Genomic DNA, 27,060 nt, shown 5'->3' on the forward strand with positions numbered 1-27,060 from the left:
GGAAGGAAGGAAGGAAGAAAGAAAGAAAGAAAGAAAAGAAAGAAAGAAAAGAAAGAAAGAAAAGAAAGAAGGGAAATGGGACAAGTGTTGGTGGAGTTGAACATGGAGTTCCTGTCAGGTAACAGCAACCACAAACTGAGGCTATGGGCCCAGGGGGCACACGGCCCTTCCTTGTTCAAAGAAACTGGTTCAAGAAGTGGGACTTAGCTGGGTGGTGGTGGTGCACGCCTTTAATCCCAACACTCAGGGGCCAGAGGCAGGCGGATCTCTGAGTTCAAGGCCAGCCTGATAATCTACAGAGCAAGTTGCAAGACAGCCAGGGCTGTTATACAGAGAAACTCTGTTTCGAGAACCCAGAAGAGGAGGGTCTGCACTTTGTATCTTCATGTCTTCTGATATACAAATGATACATACCTAGGGCCTATGCAAAACTGCTGGATGGGTGAGGGGCCACAAGCAAGCTGGAGCTGGGTCTTAGGGGAAAATGGGCACCAGTGAAAATTCAGACTGGGCTTATTGCCAGGGGCTCTGCCTACACTGTTATATGTGTCTTGGCATAATGGAGCATCTCTTGCCATTGAGTAGAACAGAACTGTACTTAAACAGGGATGAAGCTGGTCAGCAGGGGAAGGTGGGGCTAGAAGTGGGATATACCTTTGAAAGGTGGAGAATAATGTGGAAGGTATCATTACCCTTCTGGAACCCATGGAGAGTGGCTTGTTAGGGAAGTGAGGATGCTGAACAGGACAACCCTGCTTGTCTTCCCTTCCCTGGTGTGGAAGCTCGGAGAACTGTGTGTAAAGCTCACATGCTGGTGCCCAGTCTCTCACCTTGAACCCACAGCACAAGTCTCACTGCCCATAATCCTCTGGGCCCAGAAAGTCCATGCATGCATGGCCTGGTTTCCATGAGAGCCAGCCAGTGCTTGGCTCACACCCACAGGGTGCTCAAAGTAGAATGGCAATTTCCAGACACAGCTCAAGTCTGTGGGTCCACACAGCAGACAGGCAGGAGAGGCTGGGGACAGTGGAAGTGAAATCTCTGAGAGGCACAAGAGGACACTTGGAAGCAGGAAGAGCTCCACTTGGAAATCATGTCACACATCTGTTTCTGTGCCTACTGTGAGGCGCACACTGTAAGGTGGGTCCCCGACGTCTGGGGGGCAGGGACTAAGGACTCTTGCTCATGACCCTACAACACAGGGCAGTGTTCAGCACTTCAGACAGATGGTTGCCTTCCCGACCTCACAGGCCAGTTTGATCCTGAGACAGTAAAGTGTATCTGAGAAGCAGAATTTGAGCCAAGGAAGCAGCATTAAGAGCTGGAGTCTGGCCGCAGCTGAGCAGTGGGCAGCAGCAATAAGAAGGATGAAGACAGACATTTCTCTTACAAAGGCTGCTACTGGGAGGCTTTTGTTTTCTTCACCTTGAAAAGGAACAATTTTTCAAATAAGATTGGCCAAAAGTAGGGGAGGGTGGATTAGAGACTCTATGGATATCTAAGGAGGAAAAAATAAAAGAGAGCCAAGAGTAACTAAGATCCACGAACATATTATTAATGGTTGCTGACAGACTGAACTGTAAGTATACCTCACATTTCAGCATGAGGCTAGAACAAGGGCTGTCTGGACTGACAGCTCAACCTGGGCTGAAAACAGCTACGCTCGAGGGGCAGACCAAGCCGCATTTCACTTCCCTACTTCATTACAAATTTTAAAGCCATACCATTCACTGTTTGTGTGTGGGGGATGCGCATGCCATAGCATGTACGCAGGGGAAAGAAGACCACCTTTAGAAGTTGTTTCTCTCCTTCACCTTGTAGACCCTGGGAATCAAGCTCAGATGGTCAGACTTAGTGGCAAGCACCTTGACCTGTGAGCCATATTTCTGGCACCTCTTCCCCACCTCCTGGTGACTGGTGAGCAGTAAGCAGGTCCTGGCAGGGTGGCCCTCTGCAGCAGGCTCCGCCCTATATGTATTTTTCCCTTCCCCTGGCTCCCTGTGTGCCCCACAGTCACACCCCTTCGGCCCTTCAAGGCCTATTTAAATTCCCTGATCTTACCAGCTAACACATACTCTCATTTGAACATTTACTTATGCATAAAATAATTACACTAACACATACAGGGAGCACCACTACGTGTGGGTGTGCGTCACACATTATAAACATAGGCTAATTGTTTTTATATGCTTCCTTTTATTAAGTCTTATTGCAGCTTTGTAGGGCTGACATTGTTTTAAAGTTTGAGATCCTGGGAGAGATGCTTACATGACTACAGGGCACTGAGTGAGGCATTGGCAGATCTGAGATACATATCACTCACGTAACTTGAATCCCCAAGGAAATTCAAGTTAAAACAACAGGGGTAAACATTTCTCACATCAGAATGGTCCATCCAAAAGAAAAAAAAAAAATAGATAATACTGAGTGCTGTCAAGAATGCCCAGTAACTGAAACGGATGCTTTGCTAGGCAATGTAAACGGCACAGTCATATGGACAACAGTCTGGCAGCTTCTTATCAAGTTAAGGCGACACAATATGAGCTACTAACTCCATTCCTAGGCATTTGTGCCCATAAGGAATGTAGACAGATGCATTGCACGTAAACATTATATGCAAGTATTTGGGGGAGTTTGACTCCTGACTGATCAGATCTAGAAACACCATGTAGAATGGAAAGGACCAAGTGACCAACACACCCACAGCCTGGCTGAGCCTCCAGTGCATTTTGCTGAGTGAAAGAAACCAGACTCTGAGTCTACACGGTACCGTAATTCATGATGGTTTGGAAAAGAGAGGTGTTCAGAAGAAGACATATGAGTGGCTGCTTCAGGCTGGGGCTGGGGAGCCCATCGACACAAGAGAGCTTTTTTCCAATGAGAGGATGAGAATGCAGGGACTATTACACCATCATGTACATTTGTCAAGACTTGAGAACTGCTGGATCAAAAGGGAATTTTACTACACATTAATTAGTCTTCTTAACCCTGACATGGAAAAGCAGGTCCCTTAGGATAGGGCTGGAGAATGGCTCAGAGGTTAAGCGCACTGGCTGCTCTTCCAGAGGTCCTGAGTTCAATTCCCAGCAACCAGACAGTGTCTCAAAACCATCTACAATGAGATCTGGTGCCCTCTTCTGGTGTGCAGGAATACATGCAGGCAGAACACTATATACATAAATTTAAAAAAAAAAATCTTAAAAAAAAAGACATTATGCCTCATTAAAAAATACAACTTAGGTGTATATATGTGTGTATCACACTTGTGCAGGCACCCAGGGGAGCCAGAAGAGGGTATTGTATCCCCTGGAGATGGAGTTATGGATGGCTGTAAGCTGCCTGACATGGGTGCTGGGAAACAAACCCAGGTCCTCTGCAAGAGCAGCAAGTGCTCTTAACCACTGAGCCGTCTCCCCTGGCCTTACATCTACCATTTGAGCTAACTGGAGAGGAAGTGAATTGAAGCTTTATTACTATTCTGTTGCCCGTATGGATTTCGGCTGAGTACTCAAAGACGCAAAGAGTAACTGATGAAAGTCAAACAAGAAGCCCCCACCCCAGTTATCCCCGAGAGAGTCAGGCCAGCCACTCACCTGAGCATGGCCCTGGACCTCCTGTTCAGAGACCGCAGCTTCACCAGCAGTTGAGGCTGCCTCCGCATGCTTATCATCTGACGGAAAACACTGCCCTGTGCTACGAAGACATCAGGAACGTGGAGACAGAGCTTAAGTGCTTGGAACAGTGTTCATTTAAACAAGTATTCCATGACAATCTTATAGCCAGTGGTGCTGGATTGCATGAAAGGCAGTGGTCACCCACCCAGCTTCTGTGAGCCTGCCTTGACATGAATGCCTATGTGTCTCGAGAGGGTACGTCACAGGCCACTGTGATGGGTGCTCTGTGACATGAAGAAAGGGAGCCGACAAAACACACCTGGCCCCAGGGAAACCCAACAGATCCACAGACTCCAAAGCCCTGTCTCTTCTGAAAGGTGGGACCCTGTGCTGTGGGGCAGTGGCAAGGGTCGGGAGCACCAAGCCAGGACCAAGATGGTGGAGGAGTGCCAAGGTACTGCAGGTCTGTGGACTCACATTCTATGAGGAAGGACCATATCTATCTGTCTCACTGTCCATTTTCCTGATTCTCCAGCACACTGCTGGGTGGATGGTATTAAGGGCACTCAGTTTCTTTTGGAGGGCAACCTGACATGCATTCAAATATCCTTTGAATTAGCTTTTCCTACTCATTCTATACTTGTCACAAGTATTATGCTGGCAGTTTTATGTCAACTTGACACAAGCTAGAGTCATCTGAGAGATGGGAACCTCAGTTGAGAAAATGTCTCCATAAGATCAGGTTGCAGTTGGGCGGTGGTGGTGCAGGCCTTTAATCTCAGCACTTGGGAGGCAGAGACAGGCGGATCTCTGTGAGTTCGAGACCAGTCGGTCTACAGACTGAGTTCCAGGAAAGGCTCCAAAGCTACAGAGAGACCTGGTCTCGACAAAACCAAAAAATCAAAAACCAAAAACCAAACAAAACAAAAGGCCAGGCTGCAGGCAAGCCTATATGGCATCTTCTTAATCAGTGATTGATGGGGGAGGGTCCAGCCCACTGTGGGTGGGGCTACCCCTGGGCTGGCGGTCCTGAGTTTTATAAGGAAGCAGGCTGAGCATGCCATGAGAAGCAAGCCAGTAAGCAACAGGCTCCTCCCCTGTTTGAGTCCTGCCCTGACTTCCTTCCATGATGGACTACTGCGGTGGTTTCAAAGAAAATGGCCCCCAAAGAGAGTGGCACTATTGGGAAGTGTGGCTTGCTGGAATAGTTGCATCCTTGTTGGAGGAAGTGTGTCACTGTGGGGGTGGGTTCTGAGGTCTCCTATGCTTAAGCTATGCCCAGTGTGACAGATCACTTCCTATTGTCTGTGGATCAAGAGGTAGAACTCTCAGCTCTTTTCCAGCACCATGTCTGCCTGCACACCACCATGCTTCCCGCCATGATGATAATGGACTAAACCTCTGAACTGTAAGCCAGCCCCAATTAAATGTTTCCCTTTGTAAGAGTCGCCGTGGTCATGGTGTCTCTTCACAGCAATAGAAACCCCAACTAAGCCAAGTATCAATCTAGTGTCCAATAAAAAGGAGCTGAGACAGGTCCCCATTCTCCACAGTTGCCTACCTTAGAGTCTCAGACGTGTTAACAAAAACCAAACACTCAGATGAAAGTGGCTTAATTTCCATACTAGTGACACATTAAGGTTTTGATTCCGAGTGGAGAGCATCTCGGGAGGACACAGTTGCATTCTCGCTCTCCACTGCTTGCTTCCTCTTTAAGAAGGGAGGGTGATGCAGTTTGGATTGAGATGTCACTCAAAGGCCTATGAGGGCTGGAGAGATGCTCAGTGGTTAAGAGCACTTGCTGCTCTTGCGGAGGACCCAGGTTCAGTTCCCAGCACCCACATAGTGCCTCACAACCATCTGTAACTGCAGTTCCAGGGCATCTGACACCCTCTTCTTACCTCCACAGGCACCAAGCATGCGTGTGGTGCAGACACACACACACACACACACACACACACACACACAAAACAAAAAACAAATATCTTTTTAAAAAAAAGACTTGTAAAGAAGAGGTGGTGGGACCTTTTGAGGGTGGGGCCTTCAGGGACACCTTTAGGCCACTGGGGCTGTGTCTGTGAAGGAGACATAGGGACCCTTGCCCTTCTGCTCTCCACTTCCCAGCCATCACAGGTGAAAGACTTCTTCACCACACACTTGACCCTGACGCTCTTTGCTAACACAGACCCAAAGCAATAGGGCAGAGTGACCCCAGACTAAACCCTGTGGAAGTGTGGATCCAAATAACCCCTCCCGCCTTTAACTTGCTTACGGCAGGGTCATGGTGCTAAGAAGCCCCTGACAGAGGGTTACACATGGGCTGTACCTCTTCTGGACACTGAAGGGTCCACTTCAACGCCTTTTTCGTAAGGAGTGCCGCCATTCAAGAAGAGTTCATATGTTCTGCAAAAGAACAGCATACGTGATGGGTCCACGTCATGGGCATCTGAGAACTAGACTCAGCCAGGAATACTTTTCAGCACAAAGGTATTCATGGGCACTTTATTCAACTCACTGGTAAATGAGAATCAAGGTGCTCACTCTTTTGTGAGTAGCATCTCAACAGACAGACGCCCTCCTCATCACTAACTGCAGAAACTGTGGTTTTCCATGTGAAGAGGAAGGTTCTGACGTCACTAAAATGATTTGACTTTAATGATTTATGCCAAGAAGTAATGGCTCTTGTTTCTCAAATGTATTGAGTCATTATGTGCAATAAAGTCATTATGAGTTTCTACATATTCCCCACACTTCCCTCCCTCTCTCTTGCTAGGTAAGCACTGGCTCTCTGAGTTGTTGCCCCCTGGGTCCCATGTGCTTCTCTTTTATGGAAGTGAAGCGAAAAGTTATTCCCCACTCTGCTCCTTGGAGCAGTTTACCTGGATCCACCCACACAGCGTAAATGAATAAAAGTGGAGTCACACTGGTCACATCATTCTACAATTTCCTTCACACGACATACACTGGAGGGGATTAAAAAGAGCTGTGACTCCACTTCTGGAAAGGTGGACATGTGCATTTCCTTATCTCCTCTACCAAGTGCAATATAACTCTAAGCCATATTTGCTGTGGGATGGTCTGTATGTCAAATGTGTTGCTGATTGGTCAATGAATAAGTCACTGATTGGCAGTGGCCAGGCAGGAAGTATAGGCGGGACTAACAGAGAGGAGAATTGAGAGAACAGGAAGCTGGGTGGGGGAGACATTGCCAGCCGCCATCAGGACAAGGAAGATGTAAAGTACCGGTAAGCCACAAGCCACATGGCAAGGTATAGATTAATAGAAATGGATTAATTTAAGCTGTAAGAACAGTTAGCAAGAAGCCTGTCACGGCCATACAGTTTGAAACCAATATAAGTCTCTGTGTTTACTTGGTCGGGTCTGAGCGGTTGTGGGACTGGCGGGTGGCAGAGATTTATCCTGACTGTGGGCCAGGCAGGAAAACTCGAGTTACACATATTGTAATATAATTTTTAAAAAATTGTAAGAAATCAGGGTTCCATAACAACCCAGTGGTAACAAATGCCCTCTCCTTCCTGCTAGGGTGATATCAGATATAACCAGTGGCCAGGACTCTTAACTCTGCCCACTGGTGAGAAAGAAGGGCACGAGGGAAGTATTGTATAAAGTAATCCTCACATGAGGCTTTGAGACAGGAAATAATCTCCAGATTGAAGAGGGAGGAAACTGAGACCTGGAGATGCTACGGAACAATCACCCGGGAAGAGCTGGGTCCAAAGCTCTGGACAGTCCAACTTCCAATGAGAGTCCCAATCCTGGTCTGTCCCTCTGTCTGCCCACTTGTATCCTTCCTGAAAGCTTACTGCTTATGTCCTTGACTCAAGTCTTCATTTCCCCACTTTAAAGTTGAGATTATCTATTTTCTTGTTGGTTTATGAGACAGGGAGACAATCCCCTCACCCTTGTGTGTGAGCATAGGTACTGGCCAGTCTGCTTTTGCTCTTATGGCTTCAATGTGTTTACAGTTGTGGGAAGGGAGAGGACTGCAGACCCAGCCTTCTGAAGAATGCCAGGCCCTATTTCCAGCATGGTGTGTGCGGTGACACCACAAGGACTACAGACTGAATGCTCTCAGCAGGCAGCCATGCAAGTGTCTCACTAGGGTGAGACTGTGTACTGTTTTCCCATGCTCCCTCAAACACTAGGATCAATATGAAAAGCCCTCTTCCCAAAACTCATTGATAGTAACAATAAACCTGAGGTAGATAGTCCCTAGGAATTTTCTACGAAGTTGCCCGTTTGTGAGGAATAAGAAGCCCACTTACTTTGCTGGAATAGGAACTCCGCTGGCATCGAAAAGCTTAAGAAACACCCAGCCACAGCTTAACTCTCCTCTCTCACCAGTAGACTATGAAATAAAACAGGCACACAGAAGGGTGTCATAAGCGCATAATAACACACCAAGCCCTCTGGAAGGAGCACAGCTAACACTCACTCTAAGGACTAAGCTGCCCCTGAAAGAAAATACGATACGACATACCATGGCTCCATTTCACCTGCAGGTCAGATGTTAAAAGTGGTACTTCAAATGACAATCCTGCTTTGTCACAGCTGCTTTGAAAGGTCCTTTAAACCCGATTCTGAGGTAACAGTTGCTACTAGTTCTCCAGTGCTATACACAGTTTGGGAACAATATCAAATCACAGGATACTACATGACATTTTGAAGCTTTGTTTTACAGGGGGATGGAATACAGGAATCAATAACTCAAAGATCCCCTGTGGAATATTCCTTTACACTGTGTGAATATATGTTGCTGTGATTGGTTTAATAAATAACCTGACTGGCCAATAGCTGGATAGGATAAGGTTAGTGGGGAGAACCAAACTAAGGACACTGGGAAGAAGAAGGGCAGAGTCAGGGGAGTCATTAACCAGACATAAAGGAAACAGGATATGTACAAAATGAGGTAACAAGCCATGCGCCATGTGGTAGAACTTAGATGAGAAATATGGGTTAATTTAAGTTGTAAAAGCTAGTTAGTAATAAGCCTGAGTTATCAGCTAAGCATTTAGAATTAATAGTAAGCCCCTGAGTGGTTATTTGGGAAGCGGCTGCTGAGACACAGAGAAACTCTGCCTATAATCCCCTTGCTAGGAAGCTCAGCCCTCCTGCCAATTGCCAGGGACCACTGGGGCTCACTTGGCTCTTCTCATGTCCTACCCATCTGTCTTCAAGACATATAGGACGATGCAGTAAATTAACATGATCTTCCTGTGACAGCTCCCTGTGCAGCTGTCAAATTTATGTGCTACACCTCTCAAGCTATGCCCAGAATACGGACACATGCAGTCACTAGTGAGGGTGCATACCAGTGGGCTTAGTATTCTCATGATAACATTAAAGCACACTTAGCATGTTCCCCTGGCCACCCTCTCAAGTCCCTGAGTGAGAACTGTGACCTACAAAGTTAAGTGGACTCAGCTCTGGAAGACAGAGGTAACTGAACCCCCCATTCCCCAGAATGCCCTTAGGACTTTTGAATTACCTCTGGAAAGTCCCACACTTTATGAGTTTTTGTTCTTTAAAAGCAACTGGGGCTCAATGATGCTATAAATGCCAACAAATACCCCTTTGCTGCCTTAAATACCACTTAGCAGTACCACATAAAAATCAAGAACCAGGGCAGCAAGAAGGCTCAGTGAGTCAAGGTGTCTGTTGCCAAACCTGACAACGAGAGTTTGATGCTTGAAACCACACGGTCAAAGGAGAGAGCTGACCCTACAACTGTTCTCTGACTGCCATACTGTGCCCAGGAATAAATGTAATACTTTTTTAAAAATGAGAATCATCATCACTCTGGTTTCTTCATAGTTCAATTTCTGATACACAGAAATCCTCCACTGTGGTTTAAGTGTGAATGTCCCCCCAGGCATGTGTGTGTTTGAATACCTGGTCCCCACCTGGTGGTGCTGTTTGGGATTTGGGGTGTAGAACCTTTAGGAGGTGGACTGTGTTAGAGGAAGTGGGTCACTGGGGTAGGCCTTGAGGTTTCTAGTCCAGTCCCACTTCCTGTTCATGGTCTGCCTCCCTCTGCTGCCTGGCATGCCTTTCCTGCTGCAATGGAATGAGTCCCGAGAACTGTAAGCCAGAATAAACTCTTCCCCTAAGTTGCTTCTGTCAAGGCATTTTACCACAGCAACAGAAGAGCAGCTAACACAGCTTCTATTATTTTGCTTAAAAGTCAGACACATTTCTAATTGTTCCCCTTCGATGCACCAGAACAGTTTGTCTTTCAACTTTGACATACATTGCGAATGTAAGAAATTCCAAGTTCAAATAATATCCCAAGGTCTGGAGTTGAGGAATTGGACCTGATGAAACAGTCACCATCGAGCAAGCATGGCAAGATGCCAGTGACCTAGAAGGATAAGGAGACCAAAGTTACTGACAAAAGTGAAGAGTGGGCCAGGCTTCCAGCCTCAGCCATCCGCAGAGGGCTCTTGCCTTTGCACTGTAACAGAGGGCGATGGGGGCCAGGGCAATGGGGGCCATGGAGATGGGGGCCATGGCGATGGCTCAGTGAGTGCAGGGCTTGTTGCTGGCCTGAAGACTTGCGTTTGCTCTCTGGACCCACAGGGTAGAAGTGCAGCACTGACTCCTCAAACTGCCCTCTGACCTTCACTTACATTGTGTCATCCATGCTCACATGGATGTGCTAAAACAGACAAATGTAAAACAAACAAACAAACAAACACTTTCTTGAAAGTAGATGGACCAGATTCACATGTCAACGATTAGAAGTAGAAACATTTAGCTTCTCTGTTGACAGGGAAATTACCTTCAACTTTCTTAATTTTTTGCTAAGAACAGAAAAAGAAGCAAGCAACTATAAGTCAGTCCCCAGTCCTGCACGTTTTATTTACACTAACTACTGCTGTTTGTAAGCAAAACTAAAGTCAAAGACCAACGCACACTTGTCCTGAATCCTGCCTTACAGACATCCCATTCCCTTTGTTCAATCCATTCCATCTCCCCGGATTGGAGAGATACCCTTCTTTCCTGCCTAGAAAGCCCTACCCATTCCCCAAGGTTTACTTTCCCTTGTTCAAAATCTTCCTTGGGCCTAAGGAATGATCCTTCCTTTTCTCTCACCACCATGCTTCCAACATCCTTGGAGCCTCATGAGCACTGTGCTCTACCTGAATGGTACACAGAACCCAACTCACAGGCAGCACCAAGGACTAAATACCACAGTGCATGTGGCCTGTCCACGGCCAGTGTCCACCAGTAGTGGATATTTTAGCTATTCACAGATGTGTATGTATGTACATGCAAACTCCACATGACTAGAGCATTCAAGAAGCTCCCTCCTCCCTCCTCCCTCCTCCCAGCAGCTCCTCCTCACACCCTGGGAAAACAGAAAATCCTACCCTAACTGCACATGCAAGTGACAGGCAGCAAACCGTGAAGGTCTGAGCCAAGAGACCAGCAGTGCTCCCTGGAGGCAGGTGTGAGGGGAACCAAGGGCTTTGAGGAGTTGTGCCACAGACAAGGACGCATGCCACATCAAGAGAGGTGGCTGAGCCTCCAGCACAGCCTGTGTCCTCTCCCTGACCCTTGTGTTCAGACCTGACGCAGTAAGAGGAAGGGAAATGAAGGGCTTCTAGATTGCCATGGAACAATGGAGTCAGTTGTGGGAGGGCAGTGAATGCTAAAATAATGAGTCCTTGGAGGTAGGAAAAAAGTAAACCACAAATAATACTGTATAAAGAACAAGAAGAAATCATTGACTCACTAGCGTCTGTGTGAACTGACTCAGTGGCTCGAAGCCCTAACCTCACCCCAGCCTGACAGGATCTGGGTGTAATGCACTAGACCCAGAGGTGCTGTCTCGGATTTTTATCTGAGGAAAATACAAGAGCCATTGGCACAGTTGGGAGATTTCATTTTTGAAAAATATCCCAATCCTAATCTTACGTTCTTGCTTTCTGCTCCATCAAGGAACATTTCCTTAAACTGAGAGAGGTGACTCACAGAAGCCCCAGCTTCAGTGATTCAGGGGCCCCAGGGATTTTTGCCCAAATCATCAGAGAACAATAAAGATTTCCACTTGACCCTATGCACTGCATGCTCCATCACCACACTTGGGGAGCCTCGGGCTGGATCATACACTCCACAGGTGAAGAAACCCACTCAGCAGATGACTTACCTGGGGAGAAAAGGTCCACGTTTTGGGCTTTTTAGGCTGCCAGACCGCTCGGACTGTATGGATGTTGCTCAGAACCTGAAACAAGATTCTCTCATTGGAAACCGCACTGTAGGAGCCCTTGAGACACCCACACTTCTGAGTCCCACGGCATCAACAATGGCTGCACTGGACAGCACCCATGTGTGACCTCTCTCTCTCTCTCTACACACACACACACACACACACACACACACACACACACACACACACACACACCCGTGTATATAGGACAAAGAAAATGGAAGGACAAAAGTTTAGAAGGAGGAAAAAACCAAGCACACAGCTGAGGGGTGAGGGTGGGGAGCCCAGTGCGGAGCATGTGTTTAGCACATATGAGGTACTGAACTCCATTTCTACCAACAAGAGAAAATCAGCAAAGATGAAGCATCCAGCTGAAAGCCGGAGGCCCCTCTCCAGCATCTGCCTGCTGCCTTGGGCCCTTTAGTGAACTGCTCAGAGAGTCGGGCGGTGTGGGGAGGCTGTCTCTCCCAGGGCCATGTCCTTGCTTGGTATTAACAGCAGTGCTTCTTAGTTTTGGCAGATTTATTGCGGAAGAATTCAAATAAACAGTGTGAGGATATGCATTCCTACTAGATACACCTATAACACGAAATCTGTTATAAATCAGTTTCATGAGTTAATGTCTATGCTTTTGGTGTACGTTTTAATATTTTGATGTATTAGTAAAAAAAAAAAATCAGACTTCAAACTGAAGCATGTTGTAGTGGTGTGCATCTGCAATCCCAGCAGAAGCAAGAAGATGATTTCCAGGCTAGCCTGGGGAGGACGCCGTCCCACACACACACACACACACACACACACACACACACACACACACACACACACACACGCGCGCACACACACACACGCACACACACACACACACACACACACACAGCCAGGCTCCTAGTTCTTCTGAGAGGCCAGACTGGGAGTGTGTATCTGGGACTGTCTCCAAAACAAGCAAGCAAACAAACAAACAAAATAAAAGGCAGTTCTTCTCCTTTGGGTCACCAGTGGTCACCAGTGACACCTACTGGCAGGGGTTCTGTACACAAGTGTGGAAATGAGGATCACTACTATACATTCCAAGTTCAACTGAAGGATGACCTCATCCATCGCATGTGCAAGTCTAAGACCTCCTGCCTGTTAACACTCTGCCCCGCCCCCATCTAGTCCACACATTTGGTGGACTCCTGCCTCCTCATCTACCTCTGCAGTACCCTCCTTCTCCATTGTTAGCATCACCCCTCGCCAAGCCCACCTCCGTAGCACCCCTGTGCTCCTAGTACAGTCCTAAATGCTTTGGTCCTCACACAACCCCTGAGGATGGTGTGAGCAAGGTCACATCATTTGCTCAAGGTCTCCTGCCAGCAAATGGTGGAGCTGGTTCATCGGAAGTGAGCTGGCTCCACATTTTGTTCACTTGTCAATGCCAGCTGGCTGTCCTGACCACCAAATATTGCAGGATTTCTCTACTTATCTTTCTGCTACTGCTGTTTATAGCAGGTACGTTTCTCACTGCTGGGACAAAATAACCGAATACAGACACGGAAGGAAGGCAGGGTTCATCGGCTCACTGCTTGGGAGTGCACCCTACCATGCAGGGAGTTTGGTGGTAAGAGAGTGCCTCTAGATGTGGCCGCTGAGCTCGAGGCAGCTGGTCACACTGACCTCAGCCAGGGAACAGGGAGAGCCCAGTGCGGCTGCTCAGCTCACCTTCCCTTCCCTTTCACTCAGCCTGCAACCTCAGTCTATGGAATGTGCCACGCCCATTCTGCACGGGTCTTCCCCCAGGGGCTGAACTCACTCTTCTACTCCTCGGTTTCTATGATAAGTTGGTAGCTTGGACCACTGGCTTGGAGTCTTTACTCTTCCCAGTATTTGCAGTTAAAGCTACAAATCTCTATCTAGGTGCTAAGAATTTTCTCATAAAAGATATATTTGTTTTAAAAAGAACCATGCAGACTTTCTTTGGTACTGGGTGAAAAACAGTCTCTAGAATCAGGGAGGGAAAGAGCAGGAAACTTTGTATAGACACGACAACGCTTTGTTTTCTTGGTGTTGGGTACACCACTGTACATATTTATCAAAAATGCAGTACTGTAGTTAACACCTGAGCTGCGTATAACAGTAGGAGATAAGCATTAGTACCTTAGAGATGTTAGCTCAGATACATTGTCTGTGATGTACCAATATCACACTCAACAACTCAAAGAACCAACTCAAAGAGTTAAATTACATAATCAGAACCAGTGTGGGTGCATACAGATATGTGTATATATAACGGGGGGTGGGGGGGGGCAGGGAGGGCAGTAGCTGCTTAATGTGTACATACTGTGTGTGTGTGTGTGTGTATATATATTATATATATATAATACATGGTACTAATAAAATCCTTTCTCCTTGTCCTGGGGTGACTTGACTTAGCTCCCAGTAGACGTAGTTCTTACCTTATTGCCATCAAACAGACAGAGGCGCACATGTCTGCTGAGAACCTGTATGCTTGTTCCTGGGAGAGGAATCATTTTACAGCTCCAGAGGGTCAGAATCAAAGAAACAAGACTTGGTCTTGACATAATCTGAAAGGAAAATTAAGCACAAAATTTATTATTTATTATTTATAATAAAATCCATTTTACAAAACATCTTTTATAAATACAGCTTAAGAAAATAAACACAAAGCTGAGTGTAGCAATTCACTCTGGAAATCTCTGCACTTAGGAGGTGAAGGAGAAAGATTGGGAGTTCAAGGCCAGCCTGGGCTACATGAGACCCTGTTTTAAAAACAAGCAAGCGAAGGAATAAAAAGAAAATATATAGAGACTTAAAAAACCCAAGAATTTTACACAAACATATATACAATTTTCAGAATAGTACACTTAAAATAAAAAAACAGTCATTGCCCTCCTCTCTGCACCAAGGCTGAGCAAAGTGTCTCAGCATAGGCCCTAGGTTCCAAAAAGCCAGCTCATGCACCCCTGCCTCAAATGAATGTACCAGGCTGGGCTGACTCCCCAGGGGAGACCTTGCCTTGGAGGAGGTGGGAATGGGGGGTGGATTGGGGAGGAAGGCTGGGGGATGGGAGGAGGGAGGACAAGGGAATCCGTGGCTGATAGGTAAAATGACTAGAAAATTTTCTTTATATAAAATAAAAACAAAAAAATTTCATACAGCTGTATTTGAAAGTTGCATTTTTTTTCTCAATTACTTACAAACTTCTATGAAAAGGACATGCAGAACTCACAGGGAAAATAAATGAGACTATGGAATCACTGTACTCTAGTCTCCAGTCATTCCTATAAGATGTGTGTGAACATGGACAGCTACTACAGCGTAGCACCAGGACATGACATTAGTGTCACCCAGTTCAATCCTTCTTTGTTTGGATTCTGTTATGATTTGACAAAAAGCCCTAATATTCTGTACCACTCCTCCCAAACCCTGATCACATGGTGCTTCGATTCTTCCCCTGAGGCTCCGGGGAAGGAAAGAGGAAAACATTGAAGAGAAGTAGCTGCTGGGAAGGAGTGTGCCCGCTCCAGTTCTGGACAGTGCCACGCCAGGGCAGTTGGGAGAAGAAAGCAGACCACGAGGAGCAAGCCAGGAAACAGCACTCTTCCGAGCACCTACTTCAGTTCCTGCCTCCAGGTTCCTGCCTCCAGGTTCCTGCCTCGAGTTCCTGCCCTGACTTCCCTCAGTGCCAGGGTGTGATCTGAGAGTTGTAAGAAGAAATACACCCTTTCCTCCCCAAGTTGCTTCTGTTCATGGTGTTTCAACACAGCAATAGAAACCCTACTTAGGACAACCCCTCTCTGAGGTTGGGGGAGGCTTGTTGGCGTAGTTGCTTATGAGTTGTAGGTTGGTAGAGGGGGCGGGCAACACCACCCAATGGAGCTTTCATTAAGTCACCCATGCTGGGTGTGGCTTTTCAGTGACAGCTACACAAGTCACCCATGCTCCTGTAAGTGACCCCAGAGACTGACTGGTTCATACTGGACTCCACAGAATTATTTCTTTGGTTTGTCATGGTCCTCTTTATCTGGGGTGAACAGAAATATCTCCCCAGTAAAATCACACAACAGAGATACTTCACCAAACTCTTAACACTAACATTTATTGAGTTCTTATGTGCCTGGCATTGTTCTTTATCATTCAATTCCCATGATAACGCTGTGTTGAAAGAATTATTGTTATTATTATTATTAATCACTCCCTTTGAAAAAATTGAGGTAAAGAATGATTAAGATAGAGAGAGGGATGGAGAGATGGTTCAGTGGTTAAGAGCACCAGCTGTTCTTCCAGACACCTGGGTTAGATTCCCAGCACCCACAGAGTGGTTCCTGACCATCTGTTACTCCAGTTCCAGGGGACCCAACTTCCACTTCGGGCCTCTGCAGGCACCAAGCACACATGTGGTACACAGACATACATACATGAAGTCAAAACACCCATGCACATAAAAAATTATATAAAATTTCTTTTTTCAGAAAAAAAGAAGGAACAGCCAGAGCTACATGGTGAGACCTTGTCTCAAAAAAAATGATTAAGATATAAACTTAGATCTAACACAAGACCCAGCAATACCACTCTTGGGCATATATCCAAAGGATGCTCAATCATACCACAATACCACAAGGACACTTGCTCAACTATGTTCATAGCAGCTTTATTTGTAACAGTCAGAACCTGGAAACAACCTAGATGTCCCTCAACCACGGAATGGAGAAAGAAAATGTGGTACATTTACACAATGGAGTATTACTCAGCTGTTAAAAATGAGGACACCAGGAAATTTGCAGGCAAATGGATGGAACTAGAAAAAATCATTCTGAGGCAACCCAGACCCAGAAAGACAAATATGGTATGTACTCACTCATAAGTGGATATTAGCTGTAAAATAAAGAATAACTATGCCACAATCCATAGACCCAGAGAGACTAGGTAACAAGAAGGGTTCATGGGGGGACACCCCCATCTCCCTGGAAAGTAAAAATAGAAGATATTTAATGAGTGGACTGAGGGTGGGTGGGTGATGGGGACATGAGTGATCAGGTTGGCGGGCACAGAGGGGGAGAGTGCTGAGGGGAAGTTCTGGGGGGCATTTCGGGTCCAGTAGAAGAAGCCTGGTGCAGGGGAACCTCCCAGGAGTCTATGGGGAGGACCCCAGCTTAGATTCCTAGCAATAATAGATAAGTGGCCTGAACTGGCCACTTCCTGTGACCAGACTGATGCCTGGCCCAACTGTCCTCAGAGAGGCTTCACCCAGCAACTGATGGAAACAGATGCAGACCACAGCTAAACATTAGGCAGAGCTCGGGAATCCTGCAGAAGAGGGGGAGAAAGGATTGTAGGAGGCAGAGAGGTCAAGGTCACCACAAGGAAACCCACGGAATCAGCTAACCTGGGCTCATAGGGGCTCACAGAGACTGAACCACCAACCAGGGAGCCTGCATGGGACTGACCTAGGCACTCTGCCTGTATGTTACAGTTGTGTCCTCTTGTGGGACTCCTAACAGTGGGATCAGGGGCTGTCTCTGACTCTTTTACAGGCTTTTGGGACCCTACTCCTCATACTGGGTCACCTTGCCCAGCCTTAATACATGGGGAGGTGCTTAGTCTTACTGCAACTTGATATGCCATGTTTTGTTGATACTCATGGGAGACCTGCCCTTTCCTAAACAGAAATAGAGGAGGAGTGGATTGGAGGATGGGGACAGAGGGGAGGTGTTGGGGTAGGGACTGGGAGGAGAGGGGAGGGGAAACCAGCAGGGATGTAAAATAAATAAATAAATTTATTTTAAAAAGATATAAACTTAGAATTACTTCTTTTTTTAAAAAAAAAAAAAGATTTATTTATTGTGTATTATGTATACAGTGTTCTGCCTCTGTGCCAGATCTCATTACAGATGGTTGTGAGCCACCATGCCGTTGCTGGGAATTGAACTCAGGACCTCTGGAAGAGCAGCCAGTGCTCTTAACCTCTGAGCCATCTCTCCAGCCTGAATTACTTCTTTTGTAATAAGAGAAGAACAGCAGAAAAGAGAGGAAGATAAAGTCGAGGTACAGAGTTCAAATTATAAAGTATCTCGGAAACACAGTGTATTCTCTGCAATGGATTTGTCAGTTTCCGTGTTACATGCTGTTTACATCCTTGTCACAGGGCAGACGTTGGCACTCCCATCTGATCAACAGAAAGCACACCTACCGTGCCTGCCTTAGCATCCCACAGTAGATCTCTGAAGGCCAGCTGCGATGTCGTGAGCTCTGGCTGTAAGAAGTAGCTTGCTCGAAACTGGTTCCCTGCTAAAAGAACATCCCCTTTATTTTCTTACAAAGAGAAATGAAAGTCAAAATCCCAAATCCATAATGTTACAGGACAAACTTAGCAAAAAGTTTCTGAAAAGCCATGTACTCACTAAGAATTCAATTTCCAAGGCAGATGTACCAATATACATTTATATATTAAAACAGGGCATAAAACTTAAAGATATAAATATATAAAGATCACCTCAAGGCAGCTCTGAGAGTTCTAAAGATTTTTAGACAAAAAGCATGCCTCATGATAATGATGATTCATTCAAATACTTGTGTAAAATGTAAGAAATTTGTAATCACGTTTTAGAGATTTGAGGAAAATATTACATAATTAGTTTTCATTTTTTTAATTAATTTTTTGAGACAATGTCTCCTTTTATAAATACCAGGCTGGTTTCTAACTCTCTATGTAGCCAAGGATGACTTTGAATTTCTGGTTCTCTTCCTTCTGCCTCCCACAGGCTGGGATCGCAGGCCTACAACTGGACTGTTCATTACAGAAATCACTACTCACTCAAGAAATAGTTTTGTGCCAAGTGTTACGTTAAAAGCCAGAAACAGAACAGTGAACCTGAGAGATATGTCCTGCCCTCATTAGCTTACAGCTGCGTGAGGGGTCTGACACACGACGCTGATGCATGAGTTTTAAGGTGCTCAAATGTTGCAGAATATTTGTTTCTACTGTGAAGGTGTGTCTTTGCCAAGGCACCTTCTGATTGGTTTAATAAAGAGCTGAATGGCCAATATCTAGGCAGAAAGAGGTTAGGTGGGACTTCTGGGGACAGAGAGGACTCTGGGAAGAAGAAAGGTGGAGTCACCAGACAGAGAAGAAACAGGAGGTGCAAGATGAAAGAGAGGTAACGCCACATAACAGAACATAGATTAATATAAATGGGTTAATTTAAATTATAAGAGCTAGTTGAGACAAGCCTAAGCTAAAGGCCAAACCTTCATAATTAATAAGAAATCTCCGTGTTGTTATATGGGGCTGGCAACCAAAAAGAAAGTCTGTCTATACTCAAGTAGTGTCAAGGGTGCAGGGGAAACTAACACCACCATGGTAGGCATCTTGAGGAAGGACAGAAAGGACACGGGAAAGAGCCATTCCATCAGAGGTAACCTCAAGAATTCCTTCCAAGGAGAACTGAACAGCTCAGGTACACAGGTGACACCTGTCACCATGGTTCTTCTTTATAACAGCTTACAGACAGACAGATGTTCTCAAGCACCGAGAAAGCCCAAAATGAACAAGGAAACAAACACCAGGTGGAGAGAATGCTCTGGAAAAGTCTTGCTACAAAGAAGGGCTTAATGGAATGGGGCTTGGGGGTTGGTCCTTAAAGGCTGCAGGATTAGGTGTCCTGCTAATACTGATTGGATATGTACCAATAGGGGGAAGGCTGGGAAAGGTTGGCCAAAGATATAGGGAAGGGCAAGTGTCTTATTCAGGGTTCCTATAGCTGTGGAGAGATACCATGACCATGATAATTCTTATAAAGGAAAAAACACTTAATTGGGGTGGTTTACATTTTCAGAGGTTTAGTCCATTATCATCATGGTGGGAAACAAGGCAGCATGCAGGCAGACATGGTGCTGGAGCAGGAGCTAAGAGTCCTACATCTTGACCGGCAGGCAACAGGAAGTGGTCTGTCTCACTGGGTGTGGCTTGAGCATATGAGACCTCAAAGCCCACTTCCACAGTGACACACTTCCTCCAACAAAGCTACACCTCCTAATAGTGCCATTCCCTTTGGGGGCCATTTTCTTTCGAACCACACAGTAGAAATTGCGTTTGTGAAAAAAGGAAAGGGGCTGGAACCCAGAGCACCATACACAGCCTGGCCATCCTCAGTGCCACAGGGAAGACAAGGAAGGGATGAACACTCAAGAGAGTGAAATTCAGGGCTGGGGAGACAGCTCAGTAAGTAAAGCACTTGCCATGTGTGCTGTAGAATAATCTCTTTGTACACACTGTGAAGATTTGTCACTTGGATTGGTTTAATAAAAAGCTGAATGGCCCATAGCTAGGCAGGATTTTCGGGGTAGAGAGGATGCTCGGAAGAAGGGCAGAGTCGCCAGCCAACTAAAGGGAACAGACATGAAAGAAAAGAGGTAAAAGCCATGAGTCACATGGCAACACATAGATGAATAGAAATGGGTTAATTTAAGTTATAAGAACTAGTTAGAAACAAGCCAAGCTATGAGCTGGGATTTTATAATTAATAAGAAGTCTCCATGTCATGATTTGGGAGCTGGCAGAAGGGATAGAAAAATCCACCTACACATGTAAGCATGAGGACCTCATTCTATCCCTCAGAACCCAGGCAGGAACCAAGTGTAGTACAGTGGTACACATCTATGGTCCCTGTGCTGGAGGGCAGAGATGGAGGAGGGCTTCCCTGGAGCTTGCTAGCTAGCAAGTCTAGGCAAACTGAGTGAGGGGCCTTGCCTCAAAAAATACAGTAGGGAACAGTTTAGAAAGATGCACGGCCTCAGCACATTTACACACACACACACACACACACACACACACACACACACACACACACACACACACGGGGGGGTGGGGGTAGATTTAGTATCTTCAACTTGTTTTGATGATGACAGAAAAATTACACTTCAGCTTTGACTGCTCAACTACAAGAGTACAGAGGCTGAAAGCCCCATGTTACCTTCATCCAGCAGCTGGGAGAGCATGGAAGGCCGGAACCCTGCAGGAATAGCTCCCATTGTGGCTAACATATCAATAGTGTTTATCTGCTGAAGAGAGGAGAATGAAATAGACTTGTTTCCATTCCTCTCCTTCTCTCTGTAATACTTCAACACCATTGCAGCCATAACCCAAAGGAGGAAAATACAAAACACAGACTTTGAGGTAAGAAATACTGCAGTGTAACCCCCACTTCCTAGAGGGGGACACTCATCACGTACCCTGGTCTCTTAACGACTCTGACCCCCATAGTGACTAGAGTACAGAGCTCTGGGTTCTACGGCAGCTGCTTCAAGTGCATCCTGCACCAAAATGTCCACTCCTGTCAAGTTCCACAGCACATGCCACTCCACAAATGGGTACCGCTACACCTGACACGTACTTCATGATCAACGGATGTTTTGTGTGTGTGAACACCTGCTGACCCACTCATACAAGCATGTCCTTGTAGTTAAGGGAGGGAGTGAAGGGTCGGGAAGGCAACTCACCACATTGCTAATGGGGATGGTTTACAGGGCTCAGAGGAAGGATTTTCACCATGTTACATAATATCCGGGTGATGGAATTATGGATAATTTCTTACTCTAATGTCTTTTTTATGTTTCTCAAATAGCTGAAATTTAATATCAGTTTTCCCAAAATGACAGAAATTTCATGTAGGAACACAGGATAATCCCAAGCTCTCAAATCCCATTACAGATGAGACTCTCTACTTCTCTAGAAGGACCTAAGGAGAAATGCTATTTGGATCACAGGCCCACTAAGGCAGAAGATACGCCCTATGCTCTGACCACCTGGCACTTGCTATGATCTCTGCCATCCCTCCAGGCTCTGTTCTGCTCTGAACTCAGTCTGAACTACTAGGTAACAGACCAAGTATATCTCACTTGTCAATCACGTCAATATTATTAGACACAAAACACAAGACAGGAAATACCAACCTCTGAGAGAGCTTTTCGAACAGCACTCCAGTGGGAATCAGTTCTAGGGAGACAAAGGAACAAGGTCAGTGCACAGACCAGTTATGCCTATTCCAACTGGGCAGTCAGAGAACAAAGAGTATGTAATCATCAATCAGTACTGAAAACTCAACAGTTAGTCATCTTCTTGGAGGAAGCCAGGCTATGACTAAATGCGCTAAAAATCATTACAAATTTAAAGCAGCAACACGTGTCTGCATTTCAAGAAAGTGTTGAATTATTTATGATAGTAAAAAGAAAGCCCAAAGTTTCTGGTGCTGGAGATAGTTTACTTGGTAAAATGCTTGCCATGCAAGTGTGAAGACCTGAGTTCAAGCCCCTAGAGCCAACACAGAAAGCAGAGCACATGCACTTGTAATCTCAGAGCTGGGGAGGTGGAGACAGGAAGGTGCCTGGGGCTCACTGTCCATGCAGCCTAGCCTAATTAGCAAGCCCCAGGTTCCCAGAGAGACCCAGCATCCAAAAGCAAGGTGCATAGCTCCTGAGGAGCAACATCCAAGGTTCCACTCTGGCCTGCATGCGCATACACATGCACATACACACACACACACACACACACACACACACACACACACACACACACACACACACGAACGCACGTCTCTTTAGGCTGCGCTGATGCCCTCTCCCACCTCATTACCTCTGCTTCACTTGGGCTCCATCCGCAGTTTCATCCACCACCTCCACGTCCTCTTCACTGCCTTCCTTGCTTCCTTCTTCACTTGACTCTTGCTTGTCTTTCTTAGTGCAGGGCTGGAAAATATGGACATACAAAGTGATTTTCACATCAATCCAAAACCAATCAACAAAAATACCAGTATTTCAAGGAAAGTCTGTCATAGATGAGAATATTTGTATGTGATGGGGAAATCTTTTAACATATGTTTGCTAATTTCACTATTTGAAAAAGATAGAGAGGCATGTTAATTCCAAAACTTGGGAACCTGAGTCAGGAGGATCATGAGTTTTAGGCTAGTCTGGGCTCCACAGCTAGAGCATGTCCAAGAGGAAGAAAAAAAAGGAGACAAGTTTAACCAAAATAAATCACATATCTGTTTATGTTAGATGGAATTTAAATTAAAAATTAAAAAAAAGAATCAGTAAAAGTGCTGGAAGAAGATAACCTTGGAATAAGAAAGCCCTTTTCAGAAGTAATATCAAATATAAAACCAAAAATCATAGTGAGACCACTGACCGATTTACCTAACAAAAATACACACAGCTGGAAGTGACCAAAAATATCAAGCACAAATGTCTGAATGTTAACATCTTCATTAATAACAGCTGTTCCATTCAATAAGGAATTATATAAGTTGGAAACAAGGAGTATAATGAATGCAAACAAAACAATAATGAGATGGCTTTTGATGGCCACAGCCAACACTGTCCAACATACCAGAAAACGCTCTCAGGGGATGGCAGATTGGTACGATAAATCAAGTCCAAAAACAGCTGTGTGGGTTATCACCACAGCAGCTGCTTGGTCTCCAACTCTGCATCTCAGTGCTGAAAAAAATTTCTGACTGCAATAATGATCACTGGGCAGGCACTGGGGAAGCTGAGCCAGGCAGATCCCCCAGACTTGGTGGCCTACTTGGCAACCCAGTGAGAGACCCTGTCTCAAAACTAAGGTGGATGGTACTTGAAAACAGCACTAACCCTAGAGCATCTTCAAGATGGGAGTGTTCCAGAGCTCACATGCATGTCCCAGGAGGCAGGTGGTTAATGCACAGCACTTCCCCTACTTACAGTCTCTTCAAAATTAAAGCTAATTCTCTATCTCAAACCCCCCACTTGCTAACAAGTCAGATGTACAGCTCCATGCCTTATTACCATCAAAATGGAAATACTCTGTAGCAGGAAAGGCATAAATGACAGGACTAACCTCCAAGTAGGTCCTGGGAATGAGACCCTCATTCCCTTCAGCATCCTTAGCCAGCCACCAACCGTCAGGCTTTTTTTCGATTATATGGAGAATGTCCCCTTTCTAAAATAAAAACCAAGTAGAAACTGAACAAGAACTCAATAACCATGAACAATATTTCATTACAAATGCTTCCAAATATGTGTCTACAAAAGTAAAAAAAGCTTTATTAATTATTTAGTCCCATTTAAAAATAAAGTCCATAACACTCTACTACTGACTCCATGATTATAAATGAACCACTTCATTTGGTTACACACACACACACACACACACACACACACACACACACACACACACGAAGCTTATATTCTAATGAGAAGCACCTCTTCACTATACGTGTGTGTGTGTGTGTGTGTGTGTGTGTGTGTGTGTGTGTGTATGTGTCTGTGTCTGAATGTTTTGCCTACAAGCATGTCTGTGTACCACATGCATACCTGGTGCCCATGGAAGTGAGAAAGGGCTTTGGATCTCATGGATCTGGAGTTACAGGTGGTTGTGAGCCACATGTAGGAGCTGGAAACCAAACCTGTGTCCTCTGTAAGAGCAGCAAGTGCTCTTAATTCACGAGCATCTCTCCAGCCCCCTCACTATCATTTTTAAGGCATCATGCTTATGCCCACACTTTGATCATTCTATAAGAAACACTGAATTTGCTGGGCAGTGGTGGTGCACGCCTTTAATCCCAGCACTCGTGGAGGCAAAACCAAAAGGATCTTTGTGAGTTCGAGAGCAGCCTGGTCTACAGAGTGAGATCCAGGACAGACACCAAAACTACACAGAGAAACCCTATCTCAAAAAGCCAAAAAAAAAAAGAAAAGAAAAGAAAAGAAAGAAAGAAAGAAAAGAAACACTGAATTTGTGAATCTCTCTTTGGAAAGTATCTTTTAGAAGCAGCATGTGAATCCTTGAGGAAAATCAGCTCTGTGAAATTGAAATTAAAACAGATGTTGAAGTGAAAATAGTACTCGTCTAATATATCCCAATTCACATTTTGAATGACATTTATCCACACATGAAAATATAATCCACCAGCCAGGTATGGTAGTGCACACCTTTAATCACAGCACTAGGGAGGCAGGGGCAGGTGGATCTCTTGAGTTTGAGGCCAGCCTGGTCTATACAGTAAGTTCCAAGCCAGGCAGAGATACACAGTGAGACCATGTTAAATATATATATATATATATTATATATTAAAGGTGTGTGCCACCATTGACTGGCATATATTCCATCTTTGATTATCAAAGAAGTTCTACCATTGAAGATATTGAGAAACAAAGTCTTTCTTAGAGTATATATTCTGTCAATATTGATGGCATTCTTCAGAACTGAAAAATAATTCCATGAATTAAAAATGTAAATATATTAGTTGTATAATACACTGGTATATCATTTATTGATTTGTTTTTTTATTTTGAAATTTGATAACTACAAGGACTAAGACTAACATAGTCTTAAAACTTTAACTTGTGTTGGTAGCAGAAAGTTGCAAGCTTTTTTAATAACCACAAGTCGGGCTGGAGAGATGGCTCAGCCATTAAAGGCTAGGTTCACAACCCAAAATGTAAGAACCACAGGTCTAGCTGGGTGGTGGTGGGGCAGCGGCGGCGGCGCACGCCTTTAATCCCAGCACTCGGGAGGCAGAGGCAGGCGGATCTCTGTGAGTTTGAGGCCAGCCTGGTCTACAAAGTGAGTTCCAGGACAGCCAGGACTGCTACACAGAAAAACCATCTTGAAAAATAAAAACAAAAAGCCGCCATCTGAAGCCAGGCTGACTTAGTGGGAAAGTGCTTGCCTAGCACACATAAAGCCTATGGTGTGCTCTCCAGCACTAAGAAACAAATCCCGAGTTTATTTTTCCACCTGCCTGCTACTTATGTATGTACCAAGCATGAGTGACTAGAAGAAATGACTTTGTGGGGGGGGGGGGTTGTTTTGTTTTTGAGACAAGGTCTCACTATGCAGCCTTGGCTGGCCTGGAACTCACTATGTAGACCAGGATGGTTTTAAACTTAGATCTGTCTGTCTCTCCCTCCTGGGTGCTGGAGTAAAGGCTTGTGCACAGTGCCAGGCTACTGAAGAATTGCCTCTAACAAAGTGAAGCATGCCTATTACTTCAAGCTACAGGCTCTGTCTGAGTTGAATAATTTTATGCATACCACAATTATGAAATGTAGCCTTAATTAGGAGTTGTCAAACTATAGCTATTTTGAAAAAAATCTTTAGAAGCAGTCATTTTAATAAGAGAACCTCCTGTTAGTGCTACTTATAAGTTATGGTTATTTTTCTAAAGAAAGGTTTACTCTCGGGACTGTGTAACACACACATACACAGCTCTTGGGACTGTGTAACACAACCACACAGACAGCTCCCGGGACTGTGTAACACACACACAGACAGCTCTCGGGACTGTGTAACACACACACAGACAGCTCTCGGGACTGTGTAACACAACCACACAGACAGCTCCTGGACTTTTCTAACTGTTAGGGATGCACTTCCCCAGGCTAAGCGGCAGACTAACCACCTACCTTGAACGTCAGGTCCCCAGCCTGCTGAGCAGCGAAGTCCCCGAGAGCAAAGTACTTGACGATGTCTGCTTGTGTGGGGGAGGTGTGTTCCTGCTTTTCTTCCTCCTCTCCTGATTCTTCTTCCTCTCCACCAGTTTCTTCAGTTTCTTCTTCATCTTCTTCAGTCAAATCATCTTCCTCTTTGTCACTGTGGGCCTCATTTCTGTGAAAAACAATTCTATCAATAGGATCACTTGAAGTCACATCCAGGCAGAGTGAGCGGAGAAAGCTTGTATGGACAAAAGCTGCCCCATGTTTAGAGCTGGAAGGGAAAAGTAGTAGAAGAGGTGTGGATGACAGTTTCCACCATTGAGCTGAGCTCAGGGGCTAGAGGGACTGAGGAGGAAGAAGCCGAGGCACTGGACTGTTTTCAAACCCTCGAGTTGTCTCTGCACACACCGCTCAAGCATCTCTATACGGTGCTCACAGCATGGGCACTGAGTTTAAACTCTGCCTCTACCCGTTCTTCCTTGGATAACCTTCGGTTAGATTAGTTGGTCTTGTATTTTTAGAGTTCTGGGAATTGAACCAAAGGCCTTATATATACATATTAGGTGAATGTTCTACTACTGAGCTACAATCTCAGTACTTGGCCACTCACAATCGTCTGGGCTTAGCCTCTTAAGTGTGGGATTACAGAAATGTGCCACCATGCTCAGAAAGAGCTGTAATTATTTCTCAAGAAAAAAAAAAAAAGAAAAAGAAAAAGAAACCATGACTTTTGTCTTTGTT

At 45.3% G+C, this 27,060-nt stretch overlaps 1 protein-coding gene across 4 annotated transcripts in view; it reads right to left on the minus strand.

The window, feature by feature from the left end:
* Positions 1-27,060, minus strand: part of Nphp1 (nephrocystin 1) — a 51,011-nt gene that overhangs the window by 9,574 nt on the left and 14,377 nt on the right. The window contains exons 5-16 of one of the 4 annotated variants that reach the window (XM_052724831.1): positions 26,290-26,491; positions 23,720-23,821; positions 22,475-22,587; positions 21,796-21,838; positions 20,817-20,901; positions 18,035-18,129; positions 14,280-14,408; positions 11,788-11,862; positions 9,886-9,996; positions 7,901-7,983; positions 5,941-6,017; positions 3,594-3,693 (exon numbers count right to left, since the gene is read on the minus strand). In XM_052724831.1, the coding sequence (XP_052580791.1) occupies positions 3,594-3,693; positions 5,941-6,017; positions 7,901-7,983; positions 9,886-9,996; positions 11,788-11,862; positions 14,280-14,408; positions 18,035-18,129; positions 20,817-20,901; positions 21,796-21,838; positions 22,475-22,587; positions 23,720-23,821; positions 26,290-26,491 (1,215 nt within the window). Of the gene's footprint in view, positions 1-3,593; positions 3,694-5,940; positions 6,018-7,900; positions 7,984-9,885; positions 9,997-11,787; positions 11,863-14,279; positions 14,409-18,034; positions 18,133-20,816; positions 20,905-21,795; positions 21,839-22,474; positions 22,588-23,719; positions 23,822-26,289; positions 26,492-27,060 lie in introns of all 4 variants that reach the window. The other 3 variants (XM_052724830.1, XM_052724829.1, XM_052724828.1) reach the window with 3 other exon arrangements.

The sequence above is a fragment of the Peromyscus californicus genome, unplaced genomic scaffold (genome assembly GCF_007827085.1).
Source record: "Peromyscus californicus insignis strain IS unplaced genomic scaffold, ASM782708v3 Scaffold_7__1_contigs__length_154581171, whole genome shotgun sequence".
In the NCBI taxonomy this organism is placed as follows: domain Eukaryota; kingdom Metazoa; phylum Chordata; class Mammalia; order Rodentia; family Cricetidae; genus Peromyscus; species Peromyscus californicus.